The 16,005-nt window shown below is 42.3% G+C and overlaps 1 protein-coding gene across 1 annotated transcript; it reads right to left on the reverse strand.

The window, feature by feature from the left end:
- Positions 1-245: 245 nt before the first annotated feature.
- Prss43 (serine protease 44) lies at positions 246-3,236 on the reverse strand. Its single transcript, XM_026389869.2, has 5 exons — positions 3,029-3,236; positions 2,553-2,709; positions 1,920-2,185; positions 996-1,150; positions 246-470 (listed from the first exon to the last, which is right to left on the reverse strand). Exons 1-5 carry the CDS (start codon positions 3,234-3,236, stop codon positions 246-248), a joined length of 1,011 nt encoding a protein of 336 aa, XP_026245654.2.
- Between the last annotated feature and the right edge of the window lie 12,769 nt (positions 3,237-16,005).

Here is a 16,005-nt window from a genome sequence, read left to right on the forward strand (position 1 = left end):
CTGGCCCTCTAGCTAGAATCAGTTCACCCATATTCCCAGCAGGCACAGGTTGGCTGAGGCAGATGAGCAGAGCACCAGCTGGGACACTACATAGGCCCCAGTCTCCCTGCTGTGCTCCATGTGGATCTCCTCAGGGGCGATGAATCCCAACCAGAATTTGAAGAAAGGGCATTGAGAAGGAAAGAGAGGTCAGAGGAGAGGCCTAGTGGGAGACTCAGAAACAGGAGGGGAGTGGGCCAGGGTAATCACGGGGTTACCGGGATGACTACACACAGGCTTAACATGAGGAAGTTTGCTGAGTCCAGACAGGAAGCCCGGTTCATTAGAGTAACTATCCAGTCCCTGTAGTAACTAACTTCTGTATATATACCAGGATAGCCAAGGCGACCACAGCCAATGCCCCAGCTCACAATTCCCACCTGGATCCATGTTGTATTATATTCACAGACTAGGGGGCCCCCAGAGTCTCCCTGGAGAAAGAGAAAAGAAACAAATGGCAGAAATGGATTCGATCTACATCAGAGCAGGCTGATGGTACTTCAAGTTACTGGCAAACAGGGCACACCTGTGGTGTCCCCAGGCACCTGCTAGCTCCTAGTTTCTGTGAGCATGAGATTTCGGAACTGAATATTTTAACAAATAAAAATTGTCTATCTACTGAAAAATTTGTGCTCCAAAAAAACTATATAAACAAAGATAATGCACCTACTCTGGGACAGAAATGAATAAACTGCTCACCCAAGTGCATTGCATGTCACATAAAAGTGGCTCAAAACATGGAACTTCATATTATAACCTGCTTGATTCACCACCACTACCCCCCGCCTCCGGCCAGGCAGAATCCACTACTCTCTCCTGAAGGATTATGTCAGGCTAACTCAGGAGAGTCCTGGTGGCTTGTCCTCGCACACCATTAACTTGAATAAGGGTTAATGGAGGAACTAGGGGACCACCCAGGCTCTTTTGCAGAGCAGCAAGGGGCCCATGAAGCTCACCTGGCAGGAGTCCTTTCCTTCATCATTATAGCCACAGACCATCCCTTCCTTGGTAAATTGAACTTTAGTTTTTGTCCTTTTCTGAAGCAACTCATTACATTTCTGGTGACGAATAATGTTTAGCTCAGCCTCCTGAAGCTCTTCTGATGCCCTTTCTGTATCTATAGAAAGATAATTTAGGAGTGGATCTGCATGAATGAGACTAGACAGACACAGTGGTACTTACTCTGAGTCTCAATTCAGTGTGTTCACACACAGGCATCCTCTTAGGAACTGGCTATTGTCCCCAGCTGACCCTGGAGGAAATGAGGTCTAACACTGACATGAGTGTAGGATGATGTTAAGATCCAAACCAAAGCAAAAGTAAAAACAGCCCAGGAGAGGGAAGCCAAAGTCTTGTCAGTCTGAGAAATATCAACCAAACTCTGTCACTCTAAGTATCACCAGGGTGTCCTGTGTATCTATAAAGCAACTTTATTTTCTAGAACAATATCACAGACTCTCAGACACATGGTGCCCCAAAGGTACCAAAATCCCAAATGTCAAGAAATAGGAGGTCCTACAAGCCCACTGAGAGTTTCTGGCCTCTTCTCACAAACAGGAAGCTCCTTAGCTATCAAAGCAGATACTTTTGTGGAGGAACAACTAAAATTCAGACAGCTCATCAGTCCCTTACTTAAAATCTACCCTTGAAAGAACCCCACCATGCTTGACACCCAAGCCCCCAACTCTTGACAAACCAACAGAAATTCACAAACAGTTGTTAAATTACTCCCTGGCAGCATCTTGTCCCCCCTCCTCCCTTACCCACCTAGTACAAAATCTACCTCCCTGTCCCTCCCTTTAGCTTGCAGACCAACACCAAGCTGCCAGGTATCCTCCTCCTGGGCCTAAGGTTGTTGTAGTCCTGCTTTACAATCTCACCTAGCTCGCTTAGCTTGCCCCATCCGGTGACCCAGCACAAGGTATCAGTTTCTACCAAGAAAGACTTTTCAGGGATGCATACAGGCTGAATGTGTGTGGAGTAATTCACAGGGAAGGCCAGCATAGCAAGTGCAATGTCATGTTCGATGATTCCAAGAGGAGAGTAATACTGGTGGATGACAATGTCTTTGACTGGGATCTCGACTGACGTTGGGGCTCGATGTTTCAGGTCTTTGTCCCCCAGCTTCACTGTGTATTCCAGATGGCTACGGAGAGATCCTGAAGGGTCTACACACACACTTCCCTTCCACACAGTCCAGGTACTTCCCAGCCTGACCCCATCCTTGCCGGCCAGCCATCTGCCACTCCCTCCCTCCAAACCACATTCCCTCCCCAACCCTTGACCACTCTAGCCAGCAGTACTCCAAGTGTGGTCACCAGACCAGTATCACCTGTCCACGTGTCAGAATTGCAAATCCTCAGGTCTCATCCAGAATAAATAAAAAACTATGGAGGCTCTCACCCCATCCCCCTTTTCAGATGAGGAAGAGGAAACTCTTGGTGGAGGACAAGACTACCTCCAGGTCACACAGCCAGATCAGGAGCCCAAGCCTCTGGGCCCCACTCACTCACCCAAATATGCAGTGGGCTGCAGTAAGCACGAACTGATTAGAGATGAGGGAGCCTCCGCATATGTGTCGATTATTGATCTGCAGGCTCACCTGCCAGGGCCACCTTGTCCGCACGGCTGGCCTTCCACCAACTATCCTCATAGACCTGTGGCCACATGCTGGAGCAGATCAGTGAAGGGAGGGCTGAGAGTAAAACCTGAGCCAGAACCTCAAACCCGGAGGAGCAAGCCACGTCCCTCAGACCCCAGGGCAGGTCCACATCCCTGAGACTCCTTGGGGAATGGCTGTGTCCCCTCAGATCTCAAGGGCAGGCTGGGTAGCTCAGAGCCCGCACCCAGCACCCGGGGACCGCAGTTCCTGCATCCTCCTCCTGGACCGCAGGGGTCCTGATCACTCGGGCCAGGCAGTCTCTGCGTCAGGGTGTGGCCGAGAAGTCACCTGATGGGAATTCAGTCGTCCTGGAGGAATCACGGTCACCTGAACTAACCACCATAACTGTGGGCCCCGTGGCCACGGGCGGGGTCAGCAGCGTCTTGTCGGTGGGCGGAGGGGACTCCGAGGGGTCGGAGGGGTCGGAAGGGTCGGAGGGGTAGGAGGGCGCGGAGGCCGAGCGGGCCTCGCCAAGCCGTGGCTGCAGGAGCAGGAGCCAGGCCCACAGGCCCAGGAAGCCGCCCCTGAGCGCCATGGTGCGCCAGCCCTGACGCGCCCCCTCGCGGCCGCACCGACTGCCGGTGGCGGGAAACGGCCCCGCGCCCGCGAGGCGAGGCGGTGGCGGCGACGACGGGCGAGGACCCCGCCAAGGGAGTGTGGCTTCCTGGGTTTCCCCTGCCCTCCTTCCCGCCAGGACCGAGGGGCCGGCGCTTAGCGCTAGAGGGGTCGTCCTCGAGGGAGACCGCCGACTAAGGCCGCGCTCCCGACGCCCCGCCCCGTCCACGGGGGCAACGCCGGCCGCAGGGGCGACGCCGCGCACTCGCGTCCCGCCTCGCGCTGCGGACTCCCGCGCTGCTGGCCTGAGCCCAGGCCCCCCGGAGCGCGGCTCGGGGACCCCTCCCCCGCCCCGTCCTTACCCTGGGTTCCCGCAGAGATCGCCACGGCCGCCCCAGCAGAGCCACAGGCTGGGGTCCGGCTAGGGCCGCCCGCGATCGCCCGCCCCGACTCGGTGAACCCCTCCACAGAAAGGCTGCGCTTCCCACCCCCAGCCGCCCGGTTAGCCAGCCCCCGCCACCTTCCCCGTCGTGGATATCCACAAGGAAAAACGGCTCAGGATCGTGAGCAGATGGCAAATTAAAACCACAGTCAAGATGGCACTGCCCGCCTTTCCGATTGGCAAAACTGAGGAACGGTAACAACCCCAGACACTGACAGGGATGCCGAGAGGTTGGGTCCCTCGTACGTGGTGGTACAAATGTGAAATATTGCAGCCAGTCTGGGAAACACATGGAACGGTTCCTCGTAAAACAAAACATGCAATTATATACCATCCAGTCACTATACTCCCGGGTCTCTGTACCCGGAGAAATAAGGATTTCTGCTCACACGCACAAACCCATTAAGCTGTACAAATGTTTACAGTCTTTTTCGCAATCGCCGACCTCTGGATTCACCCTGTACTCGTCACCCTTGCCTCCCAAGGAGGTATGCATTCTAATCCCTGGGATCTGTGAATGTCACCCCACGTGGACAGCAGAATGTGGTTCGATTAAAACTCTTTGAGATGGAAGGACTATCTGGATTATCCAAGGGGGTCCACCGTAATCAGAGGCTTTCTTAGGTGAGGGAAGCCAGAGAATCCAAGTCAGAGAAAGGTGCGATGCCAGAAGCAGAGAAGAAAGAGATTTGAGGATGTTTCACTGCTGGCTTTGAAAACAGAAGGGACCACAAGCTCACTTGAGTCTGTTCATGCTGAGGAAAAAAAAAAAAAAAAAAACTTTCACACATGATTAGCATATTCATGGGACATATATCTAGACATCAGCACAGTAAGAAAGACAAAAATCATTTTGGTACAGAAGTTTATAAAGATATTGACCTTTCTATTGTTTTAGAATCAGGACTAGATAGGGTACCCCTGTTAACTTTTTGTTTTATTTCTTGAGTCAGTTTTTCCTCCTGACTATGCTATATAAAAATGATCGGCCACTAGAAGCAAGGCAGAATGTTGGGTTTTGTTTTTGCAATCCTTCCTTGTGGCGAAGATCTTCCATTAAGGCAGATTTGACCAGTAGAGTTGCTTAGCAATTCTCTGATTCAGTATCATTAATTCAATATGTTCTGTTATTCCAAATAACACAGGAATTTATAGTTTATTAACATAGGATAACAAGAGGGGCCATTTAATACATCAAGAATTCCATGGTAGAATGCAAAATGTGGCCATGATGCTTTATATCTCCTCCTATCAAAAGATGGAGTCGGGTACCGATTGTAGTTACACACACCTGTAATCCCGGTGACTTTGGAGGCTGAGGCAAGAAGATCACAAGTTCAAAGCCATCAACAATGAGGTCCTAAGCAATTTAGCAAGACCCTGTCTCAATAAAACAGAAAAGGGCTGGGCATGTACCTCCGTGGTAAAGTGCCCCTGGGTTCAATCCCCAGTAACAAAAGAGAGAGAAGAGGTTGGGGGGGGCAGGTTGTGGTAGAAGCAGCCTTGTCTATTGGGCAATAATGCCCTGGCAAGCCCCCCAGTGCTAGAGTTTGTTGTGGTGAATCAAATTGCTGTAAGGAGTTTCTGATATGTCCCAACTCAGGCCCATGGTAATAGATCTCTGCAGTTCTAGAGCAAGACCATACTCTCTGCAGTAAAGGAACTGTACACTCTGAAAAACAACTCCTGGCACTCTACTGAACCATCAAAGAAGCCATGTGCCACATTATAGGACATTAAGTGACTAGGAGATGGATACTTCTTATCATAAAGTCAATATTTAGTTAGACTTGTGAAATCATAAATTCAATTGGACAAAACAGCCATCAGTCATTCAATGGAAGTGATATATTTGGAATTGGAACATGACAGGTCTTGAAAACACAAGTAAATTACATATAAATATAGACTAGCTGGGTGAGGTGGCAAACGCCTGTAAATCCAGTGGCTCAGGAGGCTGAGGCAGGAGGATCAAGAGTTCAAAGCCAGCCTCAGCAAAAGTGATGCACTAAGCAACTCAGACCCTGTCTCTAAATAAAATACAAAATAGATCTGGGGATGTGGCTCAGTGATTGAGTGCCCCTGAGTTCAATCCCTGGTACCAAAAAAAAAAAAAAAAAAAAAAAACCAAAGATATGAGCTAGACTCTCCCCTATATCACCTATTTTGTTGCACTGAAATATATACATGTAGATATTTCTCATAAAATGATCCTTGTAAAAATTGTGAATTTTATTAATGTTCCTTTAATCTACTTCTATTCAGTATTTCATGTGAGGAGCTAGTAAATAGGCATAAACACTCTGCTATAGTATGATGTTGACTTAAGAAAACAAGTTGTGATTGAGTCTCAAGGTCAACTATCAGGGGATATCATTTTATCCAGAACATCATTTTTACTTAAAAGGAATGGCTAATAATCAAACTAGTCATTTACACTTGAGTATTTGGCAGACATTTTCTCAAAAATAAACAAGGTTAGAATCTGAAACTTTAAGAGAAATAATTGACAATATTTGTTGTCAATTATTACAATTCAATTTTTCAAGAGAAAATTTGAATTTTGGAAAGTTTGTATTTGCTACCATGAACTCAACAACTTTCCAACAATTAAAGTCTTCTGAAAGTAGTTGCCTGGACCTCATGTTCCTGTTCGGACACCAGTTGCAGCAACCTGCACAACTGTTATTTGGAAATCAGATGAGGGGCTGTGGGGGATGAAGAAAAGAGACATAGAAAAAGCTGAGGTCAGGTGGGCACTAACCTCTGATGGAGGAGCAGTGACCCAAAGGTGGCTCAGCACGTTTATTATATCAGTTTCATCCAAAGGTTATCTGTGGGAAAGTTTCTACAAAGCAGAGCAGGCAGTCTGAAGGACGCAGGATTGGTGAGACATCGGGTTATCTTGTTATGCTCAGAATTCTCTATCCCGGAAGCTCGTGCCTGAGCTCAAGGTCTGAACTTGACAGCTCTGTGCTTTTGCAAGGAGCCTCCTCAGATCAGCCTCACCATACCAACTGGGCCATCTTGACCTGCACCTTTGCACAGGATGTTCCCAGCCCAACACAACCACAAGGCAATTAGAGGCCATGATTCAAATCACCACTCTCCATAAACAGTGGTGGTCATATTAACGAGTGTGATTCCTTTTTATATTGTATAATGAAATGTCAAAATACAGAAAAATCTGCATAACTATGTGAACCAATATTTTCCAGTGGTTTTACAAAGTGGGTAAAAGATCCATTCAGAATGGAAGATGGACCGATGAGTTTCAACGTAATAAGTACAAAAAGTGGGGCTGTGGTTGTGGCTCAGCTGTAAAGCACTTGCCTAGCATGTGTGAGGCGCTGGGTTCGATCCTCAGCACCTCATAAAAAATAAATAAATAAAATAAAGGTATTGTGTCCAACCACAACTAATAATAAGTACAAAAAGATTTGGTACAGGGCTGGGGATGTGGCTCAAGCCGCAGCGAGCTCGCCTGGCGTGCATGTGGCCCGGGTTCGGTCCTCAGCACCACATACAAAAAAGATGTTGTGTCTGCCGAGAACTAAAAAATAAATATTAAAAAAATTCTCTCTCTCTCTCTCTCTCTCTCTCTCTCTCTCTCTCTCTCTCTCTCTTTCTCTCTAAAAAAAAAATGACAAAAAGATTTGGTACAGTGTAAGTAATAAAAGGACACAGTGGTGCACGCCTATAATCCCAGCCTCAGTAACTTAGCAAGGCCCTATGCAACTCAGTGAGACCCAGTCTCTAAATAAAAATATAAAAGAGGGCTGGGGTTGTGGCTCAGTGGTTAAACACCTCTGGGTTCAATCCCTGGTACATAAAAAAAAAAAAAAAAGGACATCTACAATTACTGTTAAAAGCTTTTAAAATACTAACCTTCCTAGCTGTATATCTATGTGAAGCTGGGTTTTCTTCACATACTTCAACCAAAATAATAATTAAATGCAGAAGAGAATGATATTCCAGCTGTCCTCTATTAAGCCTGACATTACAGAAATTTGAGAAACTGTAAAACAATACTATTCTGCACAACAAAGTTTTCTTTTGGAAAAATACAGCTTTTTTCATAAAAAGTTATGTTGTTTGAGTTGACTTATTAATTTTATTTTAAGTAATAAAATATATTTTAATATGTTTTAATTTCTAATGCAGTAAATACTGGGAGATATAAACACATAAACCAGACTCTAGGATCCTCAGTCATTTTTGAGAGTATAAGATAATCCTGAAATCAAAAAGTTCGAGAACTTCTTTTCTGTTGTGCTTTTTATCTCTTTACTGTGATTTTTCACACCTATCTTTATTTCCTTCCTCTGTTTTATTTGGGAATAATTTTCTTTTTCTAGCTTTTTCAAGTGGAAGGTTGGATAATGAACTTAAAATCATTGTTTTCCCAAGTATACCTTTAAAGTTATAAATTTCCATCTTGAGCACTGTGTTAGCTACATCCCACAAAATTTAATGTTATAATTTCTTTATAATTTGATGCAAATATTTTCTAATTTCCCTTTGATTGAAAGGGTTCTTTCAAAATATATTAATTTCCACCAGGCACAGTGGCCCATGCCTGTAATCCCAGTTTGCTAAGGCAAGAAAATCCCAAGTTCAAAACCAGCCTCAGTAATGGCAAGGCACTAAGCCACTCAGTGAGACCCTGTCTCTAATACAAAATAGGGCTGGGGATGTGGCTCAGTGGTCAAGTGCCCCTGAGTTCAATTCCTGGTACTCCCCCCACAAAAAAGAAACATATTAATTTCTTTATATTTTGAGATATCTCTGTTATTTATTTCATTCCATTGTTGTTGGAAAACACACTCAATGATTTCAATCACTTCACCTTTATTAATACATGTTTTATGGCTCAAGATATAATCTTTCTTGGTGAATTTCTACATGAGCTTGAAAGGATAGTGCTGCTCAGGTCTTCAATATCCTTTCCCATTTAAAAAAAAATTAGGGGGCTGGGGTTGTGGCTCAGTGGTAGAGTGCTTGCCTAGCACGACGTGCAAGGCCCTGAGTTCGATCCTCAGCACCACATATAAATGAATAAATAAAAAATAGAAGATAAAAAAAAATTAGTTGTCGATGGACCTTTATTTTATTTATTTATTTATTTATGTGGTGCTGAGGATTGAACCCAGTGCCTCACACATGCCAGGCAAGCACTCTACCACTAAGCCACAATCCAGACCTCCTTTTTTTTTTTTTTTTTTTTTTTTTGTCTACTTATTCTACCAATGATTGAGACGGGAGTGTTGAAATCTCCCATTGTGATTACAATGCTTCAGAGATGTTAAAACTATGTCATTGTGTCTTCTTGAGAAATTATACCTTTCATGATTAGGAAACATTCCACTTTACTTACGGCTATCTTCCTTTTCCTGAGTTCTACTTTTCATATACACGCTATAGCTTTCTTATCATGTACAATGTGTATGTTTTTCCTCTTATTTTTAACTTCATCATGCTTTATACTTCAAGTACGTTCCTGGTCTTTCTTTTTGCAGTCTAAAAATCTTTGAATTAAACCATTCAGACCCTTTACAGTTAATGTAATTATTGATGTGGTTGAATTTAAATCTACCATCTTGCCATTTGTCCTCTGATTGGTTCTATATTCCATCTTTTCACTTTTCCTTCCATAGCTTGGATTAACTATTAGAATTCCATTCATCACCACCACTGGCTTATTAGACACATCTCGTTATTTTTTAGTGGTTGCTGTAGTGTTTTTAATAGATATTTAACTTATCATAATTTACTTTTAAATAATATTACATCATTTCACTTATGATGTGATTTAAAATTTAAAAAAAAAAACAGCCTTTAATATTTTAATGAAGTTACCATTTCTGAAGCACATCATTTCTTTGCAATGGTCTAAGAGTCCCTCTGGTATCTTTTACTTCAACCTGAAAAACTTCCTTTAATGTTGCTTGACGTCCGGGAAGGGATTTGCTGAGCTTTTGTTAATAAAAGTCTTCCTTCACTTTCATTTTTGGAAGATATTTTAACTTGATAATGGAATTCTACATTGACTTTTTCCTTTCAATATTTGAAGATGATGCTCTAGTGTCTTCTGACTTGCCCTACTTATGAAGAGAGGTCTATAACATTTAATATGTCCTTTTTCTAGTTAATTTTAACTCATCACTGAGTTTTGAATAGTAATTCAATTATTAATGTTCAGTGGTGTGGTTTTCTTTGTGTTTAGCTTGCTTGGGATTCATTCATTCAGTGCTTCTTGAATGCTGACTTAGTTTTTATCAAATTTGTAAAATTCTCATTGTTTCTTCAATTTTGTTTTGTGTTTTGTTTGTTTGTTTTTCTCCCCCATCTTCTTCTTTATTCTGAACTCTAATTGTTCATGGGTCAGATCATTTCATATTGGCCTACAGATCAAATTACCAGACCAAATTGCTTCATCTGTGCTTCAGAATGGTTTCTATCACCTGTGCCTTCAATTTTACTAATACTTTTTATTCTTTGGTGTCTAATCTGTGGTTAAACTAATCCAGTTTACTTTTCACTTCAGATGTTGTAGCTTTTAGTTCTAACAATTCCATTTGGATCTCTTTTTTAAACTTCTAATTATGTTCATTTTTAAAAAAAAATTCTTAAGCAAATTTAGTGACAGGTATTTTTAAATCTTTGCCTACTAATTTTATCATAACTGTCATTCTGTATCTGTTTCTACTGACTTTTCTGTTACAGGTCATAACTGTCTGCCTTTTCACATTTCTAAAAATACTTAATGAATGCTCAACACTGTAAATGTTACATTATTGACTATTTGAATTATATCATCTGTCTTTAAAATTTGGTATCCATGTAAGTTACTTGTAGTTTACCTTCATCCATCTGAGATTTTTTTTTTTTTTTTGGTTTTGGTTTTGGTTTTGGTTTTGTCTTTGCAGTGCTGGGGATCAAACCCAGGGCTTCTAAGCATGCTAGAATAGCTCTTTACCACTGAGCCACACCCCAGCCCCAATTGAGGCTATTTTTCAAGTTTGTTAGATGAGCCCAAAGCAGCCTTTACATTAGGGCTGTCTATATTAAGGCTTGAGCTTTGCCAGGTCTCTACTGATGGCCCAAGTACTCAGTGAGGGTCCTCCTCTCTGGTCAGATTAAACTTGAGTGTCTCTCAGTACCACATGAGTGCCGAGAATCATTCAGCTTACAGCTCTCTGACATTGGTTTTTTCCCAACCTTCTGGAAATTTCTCTTTCACTGTGTATCTTTATCCCAGGCAGCAGGGAATGGCAAACATTCTCCATACAGAACCAGATAGTAAATATTTTAGGCTTGCAGGCCACACATGGTATCACATATGGTGTCAGGGAAAGCTGGTGGAGACAGCACCTGCATCACACATATTCTTTTTTTCTTTTTAAAATGTGTAATTCATTTTTATTGAAGGCCTATTCAAAAATAGACTAGGTCATGAATTGGCCCCAAAACCATAGTTTGCGAATCCCTCCTCTACAGTATTCTGACCTGCCTCATCCTTCTGGAACTCCAATCTCTGTCTCCTTAACTTAGTGACATTACTCAGTGCTGGATGGGTTTCCCTCCCTGTGCCATCTGAAAATTGCCCCCCACAGAGGAAGCTAATATCATTACAGGTCTCGCCTCACCTGCTTCCCTGCTTCCTGGGATCATAGTCCTAGACTATCTATTGTCCTGACGTCTAAAAAGTTATTTATTTTGTCCAGTTTTCTAATTGTTTATAATAGGAAAGCCAATTCTATACTGGATGTTCCTTCATGGCCCTACCACCATTTTGAATTTTTTAAAAGTTAAATAACAGAATAACACTTATACTGATTTCTACATCTCCTGGGTCAGATCATTGGTGTCCTGAAAATGCTCACATTATCTCCTTTTTTGTTTAAAGAACTGTCTAACCCAAAGACTGGAGTTATCCCTACTTTTTTGAAAATCCCTAATCCAGTCTGGTGATGAAGCTGGAAATCAGCATCTCCTTGGCAACTTCCTTCTCTTCCTCCCCCATCCCCTGACACCCCCCTCCCCCATCCCACTGTGGACAGTCACTTAGAAATGTAGGAAAGCAAAGAGAGGGGGGAGTTGGGAGTTGGACCTTTCCTTCTTTCTCATTTCTTTTTTGGCTACTCAAGACATAGGTGCTTGGTAGTTTGCAGATCACATTTTTACTTTGCAACTGGTAATCCACAGAACTTAAATGTGCCTGAAAGGTAAAGGCAGATTTTAAAGCTCCTGCTGCTGACCTCTGGGAGAAGCCTGAAGGGCTACTGAGTGACGACAGTGCCTACATCAAAGAAGTCATGAAGAACCCATGTGTGGTGAGGGTCAGTCCCTCAAAAGCATTAAGTCCTCCACTCTTCTCCTAACAGAGACAATCTAAATGGAGAGGATTTGGCTTCTTTCTCTCAACATAATGTGTTTTGTTTTGTTTTGTTTTTCTTTAATATTTATTTTCTAGTTCTCGGCGGACACAACATCTTTGTTGGTATGTGGTGCTGAGGATCGAACCCGGGCCGCACACATGCCAGGCGAGCGCGCTACCGCTTGAGCCGCATCCCCAGCCCCTCAACATAATGTTTATGAATTTCATCCTTGTAATTGTGTATATCAGGAGTTTCTTTTTCTTTTTCTTTTTTTTTTTTTTTTGGTTGTTTTTAAAAATGAAGAATAAAATTTTATCCTTTTTTATTGTTGAGTAGTATTCCACTGTTTACCATTCAATTATTGAAAGACATTGGAGTTATTTCTAAGATTCTGGTTATTATGAATATTTATATGTAAGTTTTTGGTGGACATTGTTGCCCCATTTTTCCAGTCTGTGACTTTTATTCCCATTTTTCTTAACAGTAGCTTTTGAAGAGCAGATTTTAATTTTGGTGAAATCCAATACACACTTCTTTTTTTTTTTTTAACCTCACATTGTCCACACTTCTTGTGACCTATGTTAAGTTTCTTTGACTCCACGAGGACCATAGATATTTTTCTTCTAGAAATTTGACAGATTAAGGTTTTACATTTAGTTCTACAATTAATTTTGAGTTAGTTTTTCTAAACAATGCAAGGTAAAGACAAAGGCTCGTTTTTCTAGAACCATTTATTTTTTTATTTTCCATGATGCTAGTGACTGTACCCAGGGCCTTGCTGGCAAGTGCTCTACCCCTGGCCTATACCCCCAGCCCTTAGCACTATTTATTAAAAAGATCATTGGTCCCCTCAGTGAGTTACCTCAGGTTGAAATTCATTGGTCATATCCGTGTACCTCTATCTGGTCTCCTCCTGTGCCATTGATCTGTATTTCTGCTTTTATGACAATACAACCTTGTCTCATTATATCTCTATAATAAGTCTTGAAATCCACTAGTTCTTCATGTTGGTTATTGTAGGTCCTTTGATTTCCATACTCATTTTAGAATCAGCTTATCCATTTCTATTAAAAAAAAAAAAAACAACAACTCCAGCCTGAAAAAACATAAAGAAATTTGGAGGCATAACACTACCAAATTTCAAGACTAACTTTAAAGCTTTAGTGGCTGGGACAGTGACAAATTGGTAGAAGAGTATAAAAATGGGTTGGGAACTGAATAGAGTCCGGAAATAGGTGCTAATATACATTGTCAATTGGTAGTAAAAATAAAGGCACTTTGAACAAACATAAAAGACATGGAAAAATATACCTGGATCCTCTTCTCATGACATAAACAAAAATTAATCTGTTGATCAGAAACCTAAAACTATAAAGCTTATAGGAGACAAACAAAAGAAAAATCTTTGCTATCACCAGTTCAGAAAGTGAATAAATTAGCTGGGCACAGTGGCACATGCTGCAGTCCCAGCAACTTAGGAGGCTGAGGCTAGAGGCTGAGAAGTCCAAAGCCAACCTCAGCAACTTAGTGAGGCCCTAAGCAACTTAGTGAGACCCTATCCCTAAATACAAAAACTTAAAAAGGGCTGGGGACATGGCTCAGAGATTAAGAGCCCTGGGTTCAATCCCTGGGAATGAAAGAAAGAAAAAGAGAAGGGAAAGGAAGAAAGGAAAGAAAGAGGAGGGGAGGGGAGAGAAGGAGAAGAGAGGGAAGAAAGAAAAGAAAGTGAACAAATTAGACTTAGGACTTTAAAAAAAAACAGATACAACATTCTTTCATTTTATTTTATTTATTCATTTTTATGTGGTGCCAAGGATCTAACCCAGTGCCTTACACATGCTGGGCAAGTGCTCTACCACTGAGCCACCACCCCAGTCCTGGACTTAGGACTTTAATCTGAAGAATACTTATGAATTGGCAATAAAAAGATAAGCAACCCAATTTAAATGGGCAAAAGAAAAGACACTTCACAAAAGAAGATACAAGGGGCTGGGTTTGTGGTTTAGTGATAGAGCACCTGCCTAGTGTGTGTAAGGCACTGGGTTTGATTCTTAGCACCGCATGTCCACTGACAGGTAAAAAAAATATTTTAAAAAAAAAGAAGAAGAAGAAGAAGAAGATACGAAAGTAATCAATGGCACATGAAAAGGTGACAAATGTCAGGGAAATGCAAATTCAAACCTCAGTGAGCTACCACTTCCTCTTATTAAAACTGAGCAAATAAAAGTACTAATGAGGACATGGGTCAACTGGAGCTCTCATTTATTGCTGACAGGAGTCTAAAATGGTCCAACCAATTTGGAAAACTCTTGGGAAATTTATAAACAAGTTTAACATGTTATCTACTCTATGAACAAGTTCCACCATCAGGTTTCTTCCCAAAAGAAGTGAAAACATGTACACCAAAAGTCTAGTGCTGGGGGCTGGGGCTGGGGCTCAGGGGTAGAGCACTTGCCTCGCATGCCTGAGGCACTGGGTTCGATCCTCAGCACCTTGTAAAAAATAAATAAATAAAATAAAGGCATGCTGTCCATGGACAACTACAAAGACAAATTTTTTAAAAGGAATGAACTAATGGTACATGTAACAATAGGGATGAATCTCAAAATACACGGAAGGTAAGAAGACAGACCCAAGAGAGCACTTACTCTCCGATTCCATTTGTATGAGATGTACAACACGGGAATCTAGTCTGAGAATCATCAGAACAGTGGCTCTTTCTGGGAGGAGATGACAAAAGGGCACATCCTGGAGCGATGGAAATATTCTCTATCCTGATCTGGAGGATATGGGGTGGGGTACTGTGCATTTGACTATGTACAAACTATACCTTGGTAAAGAAAATAAAAATATAGAAATACATTGAGTTAAGATAATCATTGATCAACTTAAGATTTTAACCTTATCGATTTTTTTTTAAAAATGTATAGATAAGGAAACAATGAAATGGGGAAACAGAAAAAAGAATCAAGTCTAAATAATAACTGGAAAAATCTACATTCACAACAATCCAGAAATAAAGCTCCATATATCCAACTGAGTAGCTGTCATGAGATTTTTCTCTGAGTAACTGAGACTCAATATGACAGTGACTTAATGAAAAGTGAAGCTTATTTCTCTGTTGGATAAGGGCTGCAGGGTCATCCCTACAAATACCAGGAAGCCAAATTCCTTCTGAATTGCTGTCTCATACGCATAGCATGTACCTCCTGTCCCAAGACAGCTGCTCAAGCTCCAGGTACCACATATACAATCAAGCCAGAAAAGAAGGGATAAATAACAAGCAATTTGGCCTCCTTTCAAAAATATTTCCCAGAATTCATAACAACACTTCTGTTTATATGTACTTAGCCGTAACATGTACCATGCAGGAATGTGAGGAAGATATAGAAGTATGTCTTTATTTTGAACATCTATATGCCCAGGAGAAGAGGAAGGAAAGATATCAGAGGAAATGATCATCAGTCTCTTGAGCCAGCAGACACCATAAGCACCCTGATCTATCACTTCCCTCAGCCTCAGCCCTTTGTTTTCCCTAAGGCCTGACCAACCCTACTGGGGGCTCAAGGCTTTAAACATATGGGGGAGAAGCAGAAATCAGGTACCGTTTGGGATGTAACTCCCTGATCTCCTTCTCGCTTACCATCTCTCACTTCCAGAGCCAACAAAGAGCAAACTCCACTACAGAGCTCCATGCAGAAATGCTGATGGCTACGAGCAGCACCACAGCAGAACCCAACTGGCTAAAACCATCTGTCCAACACACGTGGGCGCAGGCAGGGGCCGCTCCTCTCACTCTAGGATCTAAGAAGAATCACAACATCTTCCTAAGTTTCCCATGAGAAACGTTCTTTGCAGGGTCCCCACACCCCAGGCCAGTACAGCAGTAGAACACACACAGCAGTCTTCAAACATTTATTGAGTTC

This window comes from Urocitellus parryii, chromosome 3, assembly GCF_045843805.1.
Source record: "Urocitellus parryii isolate mUroPar1 chromosome 3, mUroPar1.hap1, whole genome shotgun sequence".
Taxonomy (NCBI): Eukaryota; Metazoa; Chordata; class Mammalia; order Rodentia; family Sciuridae; genus Urocitellus; species Urocitellus parryii.

Coding starts and splice junctions, on each gene's coding strand:
- Prss43 (XM_026389869.2), bottom strand. CDS start 3,236: ATGGCGCTCAGGGGCGGCTTCCTGGGCCTGTGGGCCTGGCTCCTGCTC. Junction 1,151..1,919: donor GGGCAAGCTAAGCGAGCTAG/GTGAGATTGTAA, acceptor CTATAGATACAG/AAAGGGCATCAGAAGAGCTT. Junction 471..995: donor AAGGAAAGGACTCCTGCCAG/GTGAGCTTCATG, acceptor CTCTTTCTCCAG/GGAGACTCTGGGGGCCCCCT.